Genomic DNA, 15,493 nt, shown 5'->3' with positions numbered 1-15,493 from the left:
TGGATGTTTTGAGTGATGCCAGTCCACGTTCTGACTTCTGATGCTGCCTTGAACTAAACCACACCATGTTTGGTTCATCTGGCCAGAGGAGAACTGGCCCCATGACTAAACCTGGTTTCTCCCAAGGTTTTTATCCCCCGTTTCTGTCAAATAAGAAGTTTGGGTTCTTTGCCACTGTTGATTTTTTTGGCTCACTTATTTGGGGACACTTTATATCTGCCGATATTATCGACTTGTTTGCACAGACACAATTAGGAGAAAACTGAACTGAGCTGGATGAGAACATCACTGAATCAGCAATTAACTGACTTTAACTGAAAAAAATAAGAGCTGCTTTATAACAAAATATAATTTTGTTTACAGCATCTCAGAACACCTTAGTTACCAAGTTGTGACTCCCTAGTAACAAGTCAGAGAACATTAGCAACAACTTGTTATGTTTGTTATAGGGTGCGCTTGAATTGACAGTTTAGAGAGCTTTTCTCCTTTTTGAAATGTATTTGAATCTCTCTGTATAAGTATCAGTTCTCTGCACTGTGTGTAACCACAGTCTCACCATGTTCCACTGTTGTCTCTACAGGCACAAGTACACTTCATTCTGTTGTTCCCAGACAGAAGCAGCAGCAGTCAGTACTCTGAACTCATCTGTGAGTCTGTGATACTGCTCTGTCACACACTGTCTCAGAGTGGGATTAGTTTTCCATCTTGCAATACACACATGGCTTTATCCCCAATCTCCTCTCCAGATTTTAATCTGATACCCAGTAGAATCTTTTGCCCTCAGGAGGAATTCAGAAAAATTCTAGTTCAACACCATATCGATAAATCAAATAACAAGAATAATTGGAAAGGGAGGAATACATCTCACAGGAGGAAATCATATTATAGAGATCCTTGTGCTTTTATAATGTTCATTTCACCATGGCTGAGGTTACACCTTTTTTGCATTATCTTTAAAATATGTATTTTAGGTAAATAATGAAAAATATGGCTTCAGTTAAAAATAGTACATATTAATTTCAAGAACTGTTTAAAAACTGTTGAAGAAAGAAAGAAAGAAAGAAAGTGCATTTTTAAAAACATCTGTATACATGGCCTATATACTAATTAAAATTATTATTAATTGATCATTGAAAATACATATTTTAATAAATAATGAATAATTATTATTAAATAAATAAACAAATAAACTATAATATATAGCATTTCTTAAATATTCAGCTCAATAAATAAAGTTCAATAAATGGTCACTTTAACATTACAGTTATAACAGTCAAGGATATAATAAATGAGGCCAGACCCCTTTGATCTATAACTGAGTCTGAGAAAGTACTTTTTTTTTTTTTGTCTTTTTATACACACAGAAAAACAATGTACAAAATCTGTCACTGTGGCGGTACCTTTTCAAAGGGTATACCTTTGTACCTAAAGGGTGCATATTAGTTCCTTAAAGGTAAGTATTAACACCTGAAGTGTACATATTTGTACCTAAAAATTTACAAATTGTACTTTTTGAAAATAAATTTCCCAGGTGATAGCTTTTGTACCTTTTTTTTCTGAGAGTGCAGCAGAGACCAGTGCAGAACATCAAGCAACTAGACACACACCAACATCATCCTAATGCTGTGAAGTAGATGGGGAAAAATAGCTATAAGGAAGTCGTTGGAGATCAAAGTTTAAGGCCTAAGGGTCTGCTCAACCCTCACATCCACAGCCACACACACACTTGCCCTCTTCTCCCATCATCCACCTCCATCAGACTTCTGCCTGTTGTAGAACACCACTCCTCCACAGTTTTTGAGCTCCTTAGTGAGACCTTGGAGCTCATTAGTGTTGGCATGATATTCTCATTTTAATTCTGGTTCATTTTATATGCTTCATGCAAGCAAACTGTTGCTATGTTTGTTACCTTTAGGGACCGGTTCTGGTTCTGGTGCTTTTTCAGCGATTTCCGCCTCCTCTGCGCTTTCATCCTTTTCATCTTTCTCCTCTTCTTTCAGGGTTGTTATGTCTTTGAAAGGAAAGCAAACATATTTATAAAGCTCACCGGATAGATCACAAGAAGTATGCATGATTTTGTTTCGAAGTCTTTCCAACCTTTAGTAAACAGTAAAAATTCATTTTCCCTTGACCTATTATTCTTGAACTCTTCCAAGTGATTTTGGCGGGAGCTAAAATGTCCCCTTTGTTGGTGGCTAGATTGCATTAGTGTTTGACAAAGAGATATAATCAGATTTAATTTGCAAATAGAATCTTTTTTTTTTTTCAATTATTCTACTGAGACTGATCCTTCAGATTGCATTTGCATCATCAGCGGTGAGTTAGGAGATGGAACAGGTGGTTTGGCTTTGTGCAAAGGCAATTAGCGAATCAGATAAATTAAGTTAGTCAAGCTGCCCTTTGTTTGACTACCTAAGTAAAAAGCAAAAGGTATAGGCAGTATGCATAACTTACCATTAACTTTATGTGTTGCTCCAGCTAAAACTATGACTATAACCACTATTCCTAGCTTTTTACTCATTCTAGCTACAATAACCTATTTTGATTTTCTCTCGTTTGCAAGTGCATATTGGCTTAATCTCTTTCCAGTGTTTTCATTCATCATCCAGAACTTTGATGACCTTGAATGACCCTTTTCGAGACAAGTGTTTGGTGACAGATGACACGAAAGCAGTCTCTTATGTTTTCTAACTGTTTCACTGGCAGCTGAACGGCAATGCACTAGCTGCTGTTCTTTGATCCACTCAGCATGAATTAGTCTTCAACAAACTCAAATGGGGTCCCTTCTTAAAAGCATATTTGGATATGTATAGCAGAAACTTATACTGAACTATTTTTGTGTGATAGCAAGTGATGTCTAAATGACTAAAGTATTCAGTTAAAATTGAGAAAACCTACACATAGGAATTGTAAAGAATTCTTGAGGATATATAAAGAGTTCCAATTTCCAATTCTTGTTATGGTTTCTTAACAGTTCCTATTTTTTAGTACTATTAAGGAATAAATAAATGCAATCCAAAAACTGGCCTTATACAGTATATATAGGCTATAAAACAATCCAATATAAAAAAAAAAACAAATGTGTTAAAATAGTCCATTCATTATTTTATAAAATTATAATGAAAAAGCATAATAAATTCACCAAATAGAGTCAAAGTATTAGAGTAAATTGTTTGGAAGACAGATTATATTGGCTTCATTGTATGTTTTTGATTTACTAAAAATAATGTGGCTCAGAGTGATTGGCTCAAGAATTAGACTACACTAGTAGTGCTATATGTTTGTGAATCATAAAAAATAAAACAAAATATTCCACACAGAGTCATTCTATCAGAAACTGGATTAATGTAGGTTGTGCTGTAGGTAACACTTTAGAATAAGGTTCCATTAGTTAAAGCTGTGGTAGGTAACTTTTGACGCTCTAGCGGTTAATAAACAGAACTGCTTGCGTCTTGCGGAAGAACATTGTAGCCTGAACTACTTCTCTCTGTTTATGTCTATGAAGAATCACAAAGGTACTGGGTTACTCCGCCGCGGTACCCCCCGAAGCAATCTAAAATAGTCCGAATATAAACACTTATTATAGGTGTACCCTAGTGATTCAGGACAAGCTAAAAACACGGTTTGGAAAATGGATTCATGGTGTACTCGCTTATTATATAAATTTTTCTACATTTTGAACACAAACAAAGTTATGGACCGCAGCTCTGATTGGTTGATTTCTTACCGGGAGCGGTCTGTAACGGCAAATGGCAATAGGACCACTGGGAGGAGCCAGAGGAGCTTGATTTTTTTCACAGATAATCTGTCTCATATTCTACTGTCAGGACATAATGACAGGTTTAATAAATATGTAAAAAAATATTTTTTTACAAAAGTTCCATGCAGCACCTTTAATGTGAGTTAACTACTTTCGTTAACATGAACTAAGCAAGAACAATCCTTCTACAGCATTTATAAGTCTTCATGTTAATTTCAACATTTACTAATGCATTATTTAAATCAAAAGTTGTGCTTGTTAACATTAGTTAATGCACTGTGAATTACCATGAACTAACAATGAATAACTGTATTTTCATTAACTAACATTAACGAAGATGAATAAATACAGTAATAAATGTATTATTCATTGTTTGTTCATGTTAATTAATACATTAATTAACATTAACTAATGGAACCTTATTCTAAAGTGTTACTTGTGCTCTATGTTTTTTATTCACTAAAATTAACCATTTCAGAGTGATTCATTTGGGAATTGGACTACGCTGGATGCGCTCTATTTTGGTTCACTAAAAAGACCAGACTTTGACTCGTTCCTTTGGAAATCAGACTACGCTGGTCACACTGTATGCTTTTGAATCACTAAAAAGAACCAAAGAGTTGTTCAGGGATCACTGGCTAGACACATTTAAAAAACAAACAAACAAAACAAAATAAATGATCTTTTAGAGTCAATAACCATAATCTTGGTACCTTTTTCGGGTGAAGAGTCACCATCTTCATCAGCCACCACTGTTGTCTCATCTCCACCTGCGTCAGAACTAACTACAGGTGCTGTTACTATAATATCATCATCAGCAGCAGCAGCATCATCATCATCATCATCATCCTCAACCCTTATCTGTTCCTCTCCCTCCTCTTTTCCCTCTTGCTCCTGCTCCTCCTTATCTGCAACATCATCGGCTAGCTCAGGCTCCTCAAAAACACCCTCAACTTCACGTGTTATATCTTTCTCAGAGTCAGCGTCTATCAGTCCATTACCAGTCTCATCTTCAAGACCGTCTTCTGTAACCTCACCATGATCGTCAGCTAGCTCTTTTATCATCTTATCATCATGGTCATCAGTAGCGCTTAAGCCATCTTGTGAGTCAGCTAAATCAGCCACTGCATTATCAGCTTTAGCAGCACTCTCTTCTATGGTTGTTAATAGCTTTGAATTGGCATCAGCTTTAAGAAGTATAGATTCCTCACCAGTTTCTTGCACTTCAACATCAGCGACTGTAGCACCAGCATCAGCTATAATACCAACAGCTATGGCGATATCAGCCTCTTGGGCTTCATCGTCATCATCTTTTTCCTCGCTTTGGTCATCTTTTTGGTCATCATCTTTATCATCAGCAGGAGTATCTTTTTTTCTTTTCTCGGTTTCTTTAGAAGTGACTTGTTCTGCAGTTTCTTCTTTCTCCTCATCAGAATCAGCAGGGATCGAAGTATCTTTCTTCTTGACAGCAGGAGCAGCAGCAGCTTCCTCTTCATGTTCTTCTTCCTGCTCAGCATCAGCTTCCTCTTCTTCCTTTTCTGTTTCCTCCTCCTTCTGCACAGCTTCTGCTGCTACTCCCTTCTTTTCATCTTCATTTTCTTCATCTGCATCAGCCTCCTCTTCCTCCTTTTCTTTGTCCTCCTCCTTCTGCACAACTTCTGCTGCTGCTTCCTCCTCTTCATCTTCTTTTTCTTCCTCATTATGAGCATCATCTTCCTCTTTCTCCTTTTTTTCAGCCTCCTCTTTTCTCTTTTCCTCCACCACTGCTTCCTTTGTTAATTCCTCCTCCTCTTCTTCCTCCTCTACGATCTCCTCATCACTTTCTTCTACCTCTTCTTCCTCTTCATCCCCATATTCTTCTTCTTCTTCTTCCCCCTCCTCTTCAAGAGCAAGCACCTCATCTTCCTCTTCCTCCTCATAATCCCCTTCGTCTTCTAACATCTCCTTGGCCCATATCTCTGCAACTATATCATTAGGTTTTCAGAAATATCAGTGTAATGGATCAAGCTGTAATGGATAACATATAATAAGACTTATATATTGCAAATTAGTGTTTAACTCTGACATAATCCCTTCAGTGTGCAAATGATTGATTGATAAAGGAGTACATCAATCATAACTTGATGAGACCTCATAATGATATTCAGTACTTGGCAGAATTACAAATGTTTGTATATTTTAGTCAGTGTCTGTTAAAGTAGGCATGAAACTGAAATTGTGGTTATCTTTTCTTACCTGTTGTAACATATGTGACAGTTTTGAATTCCTAGTAACAGCTTAATGAGGTCTTCAAAATGCTCAAATAATAATCATAAAAATAATTTTAGTGTATAGTGTAAACACATCTTTATATATCTATAGAGTATGTAGTAATTATGCATTTTTGAAGACCAACCTGGTATCCTTGACATTGGCTTTTGGATTATTGCAGAAATTAAGCTCCGTGACCAACAAAAGTTTATGATTCTTACCCATTGTGCTAATTTTGACAATCTTCACAAATTAATGCAACTTTTGTCCTTTTTGGCAAATGTAAAATGTCAAATGTAAGCTATAAACAAACTATTCCATGGTTGCATGACTTCAATGTCACCACCAGTAGGTTTCTGACAGCTCTTTTCGTCTTTATATACTGTATATATATATATAAATATATATTTTCTCAAATTTTGAGTTGGAGTAGTTTGCAAGAGTACTATGAACACAGTGAAGCTTTAAAAGTGGACTAGTGAATTCAAGATTTATTTTCTGTTTGGGATGATGACGTTTAATGTTCCTGACAACTTCTGTTGTCCCATTCAGCCAGTCCTTTTTCAAGACAAGTAAAAGCTTTAAAAATCACATGGGGGTATTACTGATGTATTTTACGTCATAAAATAAAAGCTTGTGTTATCCACAGACCTTATGTCAGGCATTTGAACAAAAATCAACTTAGAAAACTCACTGACTTCAGGGTGATTGAACCAGAAGGGCTAAAATGCTAACTGGTTTCCGGGTTTTTGTCTATAAAAGTACAGCACATAATCTGTGGTTATTTAAAAAATATGTCCCGCCCTAATTTCCTCTTTCTACACAGGAAGGAAAATGGTCTTTACCCATATCATAGCATCTTTAGAAGGTTATTTGAACATTTTACAATAACAGGCATTGTAAAGGGGCAGTTCACAGCATCTGAAATTACTGTGTTGCTGCACGGTGTATAGCATCCTCTTAGAACAATAATTACAATATATCATAGTCCTCCAGTGACATTGCCTATATGCCTTAGGAGTGCACAACTAATTTCTTGGTCTCTTACGTGTCCCTGTTTTAGCAATTACCGACTGTTCCTTTAAAGCAAAACTGGGCCACACCAATTTATGAAGCTTGCAGAGTCCCCTTAAGTGTTAATATGACAAATGATAGGAAATTTGTCACCCGTATAATCAAATACAGACTTTTAGTATATATATGAGACGACTTTTATTCACAAACATTTGCATAAGCTGAAACTAATAATGTTGTTTAGATGCTTTCTGATTGCATTAGCTTTGCCATTTAGAGGTGGCTTAATGATCATTTCATGAAGTTGTTAATGGACTAATACATGCAGCTTTATGGAACACTGATTAGCATGGGAGCACAATTAGGGTGTGTGAAAACAAAGGAAAATGATTATGAATGGCACTGAATGTAACAGCGCAATCAATGACTGCTTAGTGCCCATTCTCCACAAAATACTCTAATGCTTGCCCTCCTAATGCAACTGTAATATAAATATGTTAATTACAGATACAAGCAAACTGTTATCTGTTATGCTGATAGTTTATGTGTTCTCTAATGAATGCAATCTCATCAAGCGCTCATCAAGACACAAACCTTTTTTCCTCGGTGGCAAGAATTCTCCTAGAGGAGAGAGACACAGAACATAAGAAAAACTGATTAAGTTAGTTGGATACTGTGAGGTTTAATGCACGGTACAAAAATGCAATTGTTTATATGGCACAGTGACTGTCAGAGATGCTCAATCCAGGGCCTGCTAGCCAAAGTTGGCATTTCTTATTTGTCTAGGCTACATGATCAAAGTGAAGCACAGAGTTTGATACTAACCTTTTTTCCTCACAAAATGACGCTCACCTAAATCGGTAAAAGAGGAAGGAAGACAAAAGACAGTGTTAGAGAAGAACCTACAAAATAGATCTTTTGAAACATTGATGAGAGTTGCATAAATTATAAATGTGGCTCAGAGATGGGAAAAGGCTTGTCTGCGATCCACAGCATTTTATTCCCATATCCCTGAAGGTCTTCTATAAAATAGAAAAAGGGCATGCCAACACCAGTACACACACAGTGTTTTTTTTTTTTTTTTTTGTGCAATCTTTGTCTTTCACACTTACATATTTAATTTGCATGCAGATAACAGGTTTAAATCTAAATAATTGTGAAGCTACCTTTATGCCTGGTAATGCTTTTGCATGTGTACAATTCAAATGATTAATTAATCAGCTTGTTTGTCTGTTTGATTTGATCTGGCGAGCCTGTTTTACTCAGTCTGATACAAAAATACATCTGTATTTATCTATATTATATTTCTAATTTACAGAAAAGATTATGAAATTGCTTTACGTTTTGAATATCTGTGCTATTTTCATAAATTCCCATTACTGTATATGTATAGCCTACTGTCAAATCTAGTAAATCAGGTTGTGCACCATTCATAACTGACACTGAAATGCCACATATATGGAAATGCATATTGTATTGAACTGATAATTTGAACACATCATTTTCCAGAATGCATAATTTAAATTGCAATTCAGTGAATTACTCTTCCTGTCATTCCTGTCAACTTTTGAATTGGAAGGGAGTCAATTATTTAATTAAGAATTTTGCACAAACCTGCTCCTGACCCTGAAGTTCTTTCTTGACCTCATTGCAAGTGCATAAAAACAATACATCAGGGTCATACAATAATATTAAATGACAAGGATTTGTTTGTAACTCTGTAACTCTGTAAGGCTGTTGGCCTATCTCCGCTCCCGTAAGAAACAACCAATCAGAGCTGCGGTCCGTAACTTTTTTTTGTGTGCAAAGTATACAAAATGTATATAATAAGTGAGTACACCATGAATCCATTTTCCAAACCGTGTTTTTAGCCGTTCCTGAATCACTAGGGTACACCTATAATAAGTGTTTATATTCGGACTATTTTAGATTGCTTCAGGGGTACCGCGGCGGAGTAACCCAGTACCTTTGTGATTCTTCATAGACATAAACAGAGAGAAGTAGTTCCGGCTACAATGTTCTTCCGCAAGACGCAAGCAGTTCTGTTTATCAACCGCTAGAGCGTCAAAATATAACCAACTGCAGCTTTAAGAGTTTACTTTAAGCTCATGAGTTGGAACTTGAATTAAACAGACCACACTCCACAGGATGCTGAAACAGAACAATATATTGATGACTCACTGTCGGAAAAACATTTTACCTCACAGTATTTAATAAGCTAATCTTTTCCTATTTCTGTCAGCCGTTTGCAATCAAAACTAGGGAGTCACATGAATCATTCGAATCAAACTTATGAAACAGTTCTCATTAATGAATCGTTTAGAGGATTTAACAAATGATCTGAATAGGTTCACGATTCAAAGTGAATCATTTACTTCACTCACGTACTAAAGCGTCTGAAGCAGCTTATCCTGCCTCAAGCAGGGAATAGGTCTACTAAAGTGCACAGGGAGCCAAAATAATCTATCATCCTATCGTTGGCAGCAATTTAAAAGACTTGATTAAGTTCAACACCTGCACTAGGAGCTTGTGAATGACTCGTACCTCAGATAAATACATTAAACAAGTTTCAAAACGGTGGCCTACCAACACACTGCGATTGGCTGTCTGGGCATTAAAGAAGCTATGGAATGCCACTGGTAATGGGAAGTTATGCATTTGTTATATATAAATAAATAACAGTGTAAATGTATAATCTGTGTGTACATAGTGTTGTTAGAAGTTTGTATAAGCTAATTTGCATTCTTGCCTCTTTTTTTTTTCTTTTCTTTTTTGCCAGATGATATATCCCACTTAAGATTCTGTTGGTATGTGAGGTAACCATCAATTTGAAAAGCATTCATTGATAACTGGAGCTGCTGAAGCAATGTGGAAGTCAATCCACATGCATTTATTTTAAATGACTACCTCAAGGTGACTTTTATGAGGAATCTTAGTCAAGCGCGTTATTGGTTCAACAATCTTGGCAATGTCACTATTGTGTCTCTTTGCTTTGAGCTCTCTTTATGAATGTTTCTGAAAATTTCACTGTACATATGTGTACGTACTTTGTCCTCTGACAGCTCCATAAACATTTATTTCTGCTGTATTTCGACTAGGAAGATTCCAAACTCATGTGCTATAATGTTACTAAATGTAGTAATGTAAATCATGTAGCTCTTCATGTTTGTCTAATTATGAGTCTTGAGCAGATGTGGGAGTTTATTAATTGATTACTGTTCTGTGGTCACTGGTACTTAGCCAGACAGTAAATGACATTAAAATGTGGGTTCATAACTTCATAAGACATATTTAATCTTCATAGCATAGGCTTTATTTATCTTTGGAGATTTTGATTGAAGATTAAGGCTTATATTTGCCTATAATAAAAGTGTCAGTTTTAATGGCAGCATTGTTTGCTATTCTACGAGTCTACTGTACCATCCTTTATGGGTACTTTTGGATAGTCTTGTAACAGATGTGAAACATTTTCAAGGTGATAATGTATCAGAATATAGATTGCTTGAAATAAAATATTGCCACAAAAATGATCCATGATATTATTTAATCCCTTTGGGAAACCATTTAAAGCATGTTTTGTTTTTTGTTTTTTTTTCTGTAGAAGGAGGAAAACGTGACCTTAAAAGCCAGCTCAGATTTCTAATAAGACCTATTAGTACACACGGCTCGTCATCAAACCACTGTGGGTTAGTCTGTGGTTTCTGAGATGCTGTTGATATTACACTAAACACTTTGTTATGGAATCGTGCTGTTAATGTTGAATGGAGGCTACAAGTTACTATACCTTCCTCCTCCTCCTCTTCCGGGGCTAGCAAATTAGTCATAAAAGTCAAGGTTGATGTTATCCAATCAGTAGAGTCTTCCATGGCTTCACTCACTGTCTTCATGGGATCAGGGCTGATGTGCTGAATACCTCCTAAAAGCATGTTTTAGACAGGGCATCTTAAGACACGTTTCAATGCATTCAACATACGTTCACTCAAACCTCTCTTTAAACCAGCTCTAACAACAGAGAAAACCTCAAACCTTTCACAGTCTTTTGAATCTCAATGCTCAAAACCACTCAAAAATATTTATCTCTATATCATACAGTGCAAAAATAATTACTAACAAAATACACTAAATGGCCAAAAGTATGTGAAAAGTGAATGCTTTAACCATTTGTGGTTTCAAAATCATTGACAGTTTGTTCACTTGTTATGTATATATATATATATATATATATACAGTTGTCCACATACGTTTACATACCCCTTGCAGAATATGCAAAATGGTCATATTTGTTGCTAAATGGATGGATAATGAAAATTTACAAAGTTTTGTTAGTTGTTCACGAGTCCCTTGTTTGTCCTGAACATTTCAACTGTCTGTTGCTCTTCAGAAAAATCCTCTCCTGCACATACTTTGGTTTTCCAGCATATTTGACCACTTTCCAGCAGTCAAACTGAGGGCAATTGAGGGACTCATACATAAGAATTACAAAAGGTCAAAACATTTATTGATGCTCAAGAAGGCAACACAATGCATTAAGAGCCGGAGGGTGATTCTCTCAATTGTCCTTAGTTTGAAAAGATGGATTTCAAAATCATGCAGTCACTGCTGAAAAAGCGGTGAAATATGCAGAAGATGCTGGAAAACCAAAGAATGTGCAGGAGCTGGGGATTTTTCAGAAGAACAACAGGCAGTTAAACTCCAGGAAATGACACACAGTATTAAGATCCAAGGGTATGTAGACTTTTGAATGGTGTCATCTTTATAAATTCAGTTTTATTTTGTCTTGTGGAGTACAGTATATAAACATCTGTAATGTGAAATAACTTATTCATGACAGTATTAAATAAAAAATAACATGCAGTTTTCATGATCCCTCTTATTTTGTTAAAATTATGAACATTTTGTATCATATTCTGCAAGGGGTATGTAAACTTATGTGCACAACTGTATGTGTGTGTGTGTGTATATATATATATATATATATATATATATATATATATATATATATATATATATGTTTCTTTGCTTCTCTATACAGATATATCTTGCTCTTACAGTGAATAGATAGTAGAAATTAAAAATTATTTATGTATTAAATGTAAAAACATTGGAAAATGTTTAGTTTTCTAGTTGCAATAGCCAAATAATTGTATCAGAAGCAGGTGTTATAATGTATATACTTTTGTCAATGTACTGCATGCTGCTTTTGTTTTCAGATTATCAGTGTGCTATCATTCCTGAATGGCATCTTCAGTAAGACCACCTAATCATTGCAGTGTAAAATTCTGCACTGAAAAAGGCTGAACATCCACATAAAACAAGCTAGGTGTATGCTTGCATATGCCGATACAAATATAAATGCCAAGTCAGAAAAACGTGTTTTCATTTAGGGAGACTCTTGAGTTTTCCTGCTTTCCACTGCTCTTTGACAGGAATACTCATATTTCACACATCATCATGAAGTGCCTGTCTGGTTGCAGTTATTAGCAGGCAAACAGCATGACCCGAGTTATAGCCATTTTACCAGATGTTTACTACCCCATTAGAATAAATTAGTATTTGATTATAGAATATTCTGGCTGCCAGCTATTTGTAGCCATTATAAAATTCTCAAGAATGTGTTAAAATCAGCTTGTGAATTTACATTAGATGTGCAGTAAAGCTATTTTAGTTTCAAAACATTGTAAATCTAAAAAGTCTATTAGGTTGATATTGCTTAATCATAATTCATTATATCAGTTGTTGAAATTTGTTATTTCTTTCAATGTAAGTAATTAAATAGGTGTTTAAAAACCAGGCAAACAGAAGTCTCACCATTGATTGCAATGTTTTTCTGCCGAATCGACATGTGAATTACTTATTTTTTTCCAAATTAAATTGGGAAAGGAGTCAATATTTTAGGGCCAATGAAAATTGCACACATCACATTTATAGATCTACAAATACATTCACCTTGACATTGTAAAGGGTTTATATCTCTTAAGAATGCTGCTGGAAGATGCTGTTCTGGATGACTGAATTAAATTTACAGTTAATTAGTTTTTTTCTAGTCACATTTTTAATACCTTACAATGACCTTGCTTTAGTCATTTAAATAACAACTTCAAATGTTTTGCCTACCAAGACCACTACTGTACGTGTAAGATATAAGATGGCTTGCCTCTAAGGCTAGCTGCTTCCTTTAATGTTTTCCTGACATGGTGTGGCTGGGGTCCTGTAAGGATGAGAGACACAGAAGCAGAGGTGTGGGATAATAACACACACACAAGGTTATGTACACACATGCTCTCATTGGGTCGTCCTCACTGAACATGCTCCAAACTCTAGGCAGGATAATGTAGCCACCATTATAAATAAAACACAATACACTTATGGCACAAAATCACAGGGTAGGTGTGAAAAGAGACATGTTTATCCATGTCACAGAGATTACAAAAACACTTTCGGCTGAGTGTAAATGAAAACGCAAACATTAACATTTTGTGAGAAAACTAATTGATGTAAGAGGCAGGATACATACGTGTGAATGTGTTACATAAGTCACTGTATTATATGGTCTCTTTTTTTTAGACCATTTACTGGTTCATATCAAATTAAATTGTCACACTCTTTTCTTTTTCACACGTCTGCTTACGCCTGCATTGAAATTCAAGCCTCATAACGTTATTGTGACATCTCCTTTACCTAGAAATGCTAATGCAATACTGATGAATTCAGTGACATTGGTTTGATTAACTTTTTAACCTAGTTCATGGAAATTCATATTGCCGTCTAAGCGCTCACACTCAAAACTGAAAACATTTACAATTTTTGGGTGCTTGAGTGTGACGTAAACTCACAGGAAAGGAAAATTACAATTGCGATTTTTTTTTTTACTTTTTTTTTTATATCTCTAGACAGTTATAAGAATACAATGAGAGAAAATTCAAACTTTAATTATGTCTTCTGCTTCTCAAATGTGAAGACCCTATAATCTCACACGTGACCCCTCTAGAGTTCTCAGCTGTGTTTCAAGATGATCAGATTTGCCAAGATGCCAAAATCTGCAATTTAAAATTAGACCAATAATCTAACATGCTTTATAACCACAATAATTATCTGTTTTTGTGTCACATTTGTTTCAATCCTACAGAGAGAAAAAAAAAAGATAAATTGGATATCTATAAAAGATAATTCCAATAGACAGACCGTTTTCTCTGGCCAATGCTGCTGAACCATTGAAATCAATAAAAGAGACACAAAGCCATGCAGATGAATGATTAAATTAAGATACAGTGAGCTCAAACTGAATGAATGCCTTGATGTTTTTAACTTATCCTGAGGACAAAGTGCAGAGAGTTCAGAGCACAAATGTGCTGGTTTCTGTCTGATCTATGATGATAAAGGAACATGCCTGCTCTTTGTTTCAATGCAGAAATCTTTTTCTTAATCTGGATTCTTTCTTTCTTTCTTTCTTTCTTTCTTTCTTTCTTTCTTTTTAATCTGGATCCCTGCACATGGCATGCAGGAAAAAAAGTATAGATAGTATAAGATTCTATATTGTGTAGCCCATTTCTCCAGGCTTAGTTCTTCTTTAAGAGGGAAATTAAAGTATATATTCCTTATCTGCAACATAGAATAATTCTTTAATATTCTACAGGTGAAATATTATTGTTTTGCTCAATGCATTTAATGAAAAAAGAATTAAAATCATTGTGCATGGCAAAGAGGTGTTGCCGTTCAATACAGAACAGTTGATAAACGAAGTCACGCTTCAGTGCTTTCAAAGCATAGTTATCGATGTTAAAGTAAAATAAATTGATTGAAGATAATAATTTGAGGCTTATTGAAAGCAATATTGCAAAGTAGACGTCAACACATGGATGTTGAGTATCATAGGGTGGAATGGAGCAATTGGCACAAAGCTTATTGATGTCATGCTGGCTCAAATAAAATGATGGTTTTAAGTCTCTGAAATGATATACTGTGCACTTTTTGAGTTAAAAAGTCCAGTATATTTTTGCTTTGAGAATTTCAGATTCTTGTTAACATCACTGCAGCATGTGTATGATTTTTTTTTAGGGCCATTTTGCACTTAGAATCAAAATGGTGTTCATCCCATTTATGTTATTTTATTCCTGATGAAAGTCCTGTCGGAAGCATTTTTATGATGCCATACTGTTTTATGTCCCTCATAAAAGCCCATATGAAATGAGGTCTAAATTTATGATGTTTGTGATAAACTTAGCCTACATATTTTTAAATATAGGCTAATAAGTAAACAGATTTATTTGTCTCTTGAGCTGAAATTAGTTTCATGTTGCATTTCAATGTAAAAAAATCCATAGGAGATTTGTTTTTTTATGGAAATGATTGAAGTAAATATAATATTCGATCAAATCATAAAAACTCATCCGCACATCCAACTCCTCATCTGAGTCATGTTTTACTTTAAGCTGAGAGTTAATAAATAATATAAAGACCCCAATCATGTAA

The 15,493-nt window shown here is 35.2% G+C and overlaps 1 protein-coding gene across 15 annotated transcripts in view; it reads right to left on the bottom strand.

Moving 5' to 3' along the window:
* Window positions 1–15,493, bottom strand: part of LOC127939034 (triadin-like) — a 37,616-nt gene that overhangs the window by 18,016 nt on the left and 4,107 nt on the right. For 11 of the 15 annotated variants that reach the window (XR_008148868.1, XM_052536016.1, XM_052536015.1 and 8 more), the window contains exons 3-8: window positions 13,179–13,232; window positions 10,809–10,940; window positions 7,850–7,876; window positions 7,619–7,645; window positions 4,474–5,724; window positions 1,910–2,011 (exon numbers count right to left, since the gene is read on the bottom strand). Coding sequence is in view for 14 of the 15 variants with exons in the window: in XM_052536016.1 (XP_052391976.1) it covers window positions 1,910–2,011; window positions 4,474–5,724; window positions 7,619–7,645; window positions 7,850–7,876; window positions 10,809–10,940; window positions 13,179–13,232 (1,593 nt within the window). In the remaining variant the exon portion in view is untranslated. The remainder of the gene's footprint in view (window positions 1–1,909; window positions 2,012–4,473; window positions 5,725–7,618; window positions 7,646–7,849; window positions 7,877–10,808; window positions 10,941–13,178; window positions 13,233–15,493) is intronic. The other 4 variants (XM_052536026.1, XM_052536027.1, XM_052536028.1 and 1 more) reach the window with 4 other exon arrangements.

The sequence above is a fragment of the Carassius gibelio genome, chromosome A20 (genome assembly GCF_023724105.1).
Source record: "Carassius gibelio isolate Cgi1373 ecotype wild population from Czech Republic chromosome A20, carGib1.2-hapl.c, whole genome shotgun sequence".
NCBI lineage: Eukaryota > Metazoa > Chordata > Actinopteri > Cypriniformes > Cyprinidae > Carassius > Carassius gibelio.
Note: the sequence above shows the minus strand (reverse complement) of the source record. Positions and strands in the feature narration are given on the sequence as shown.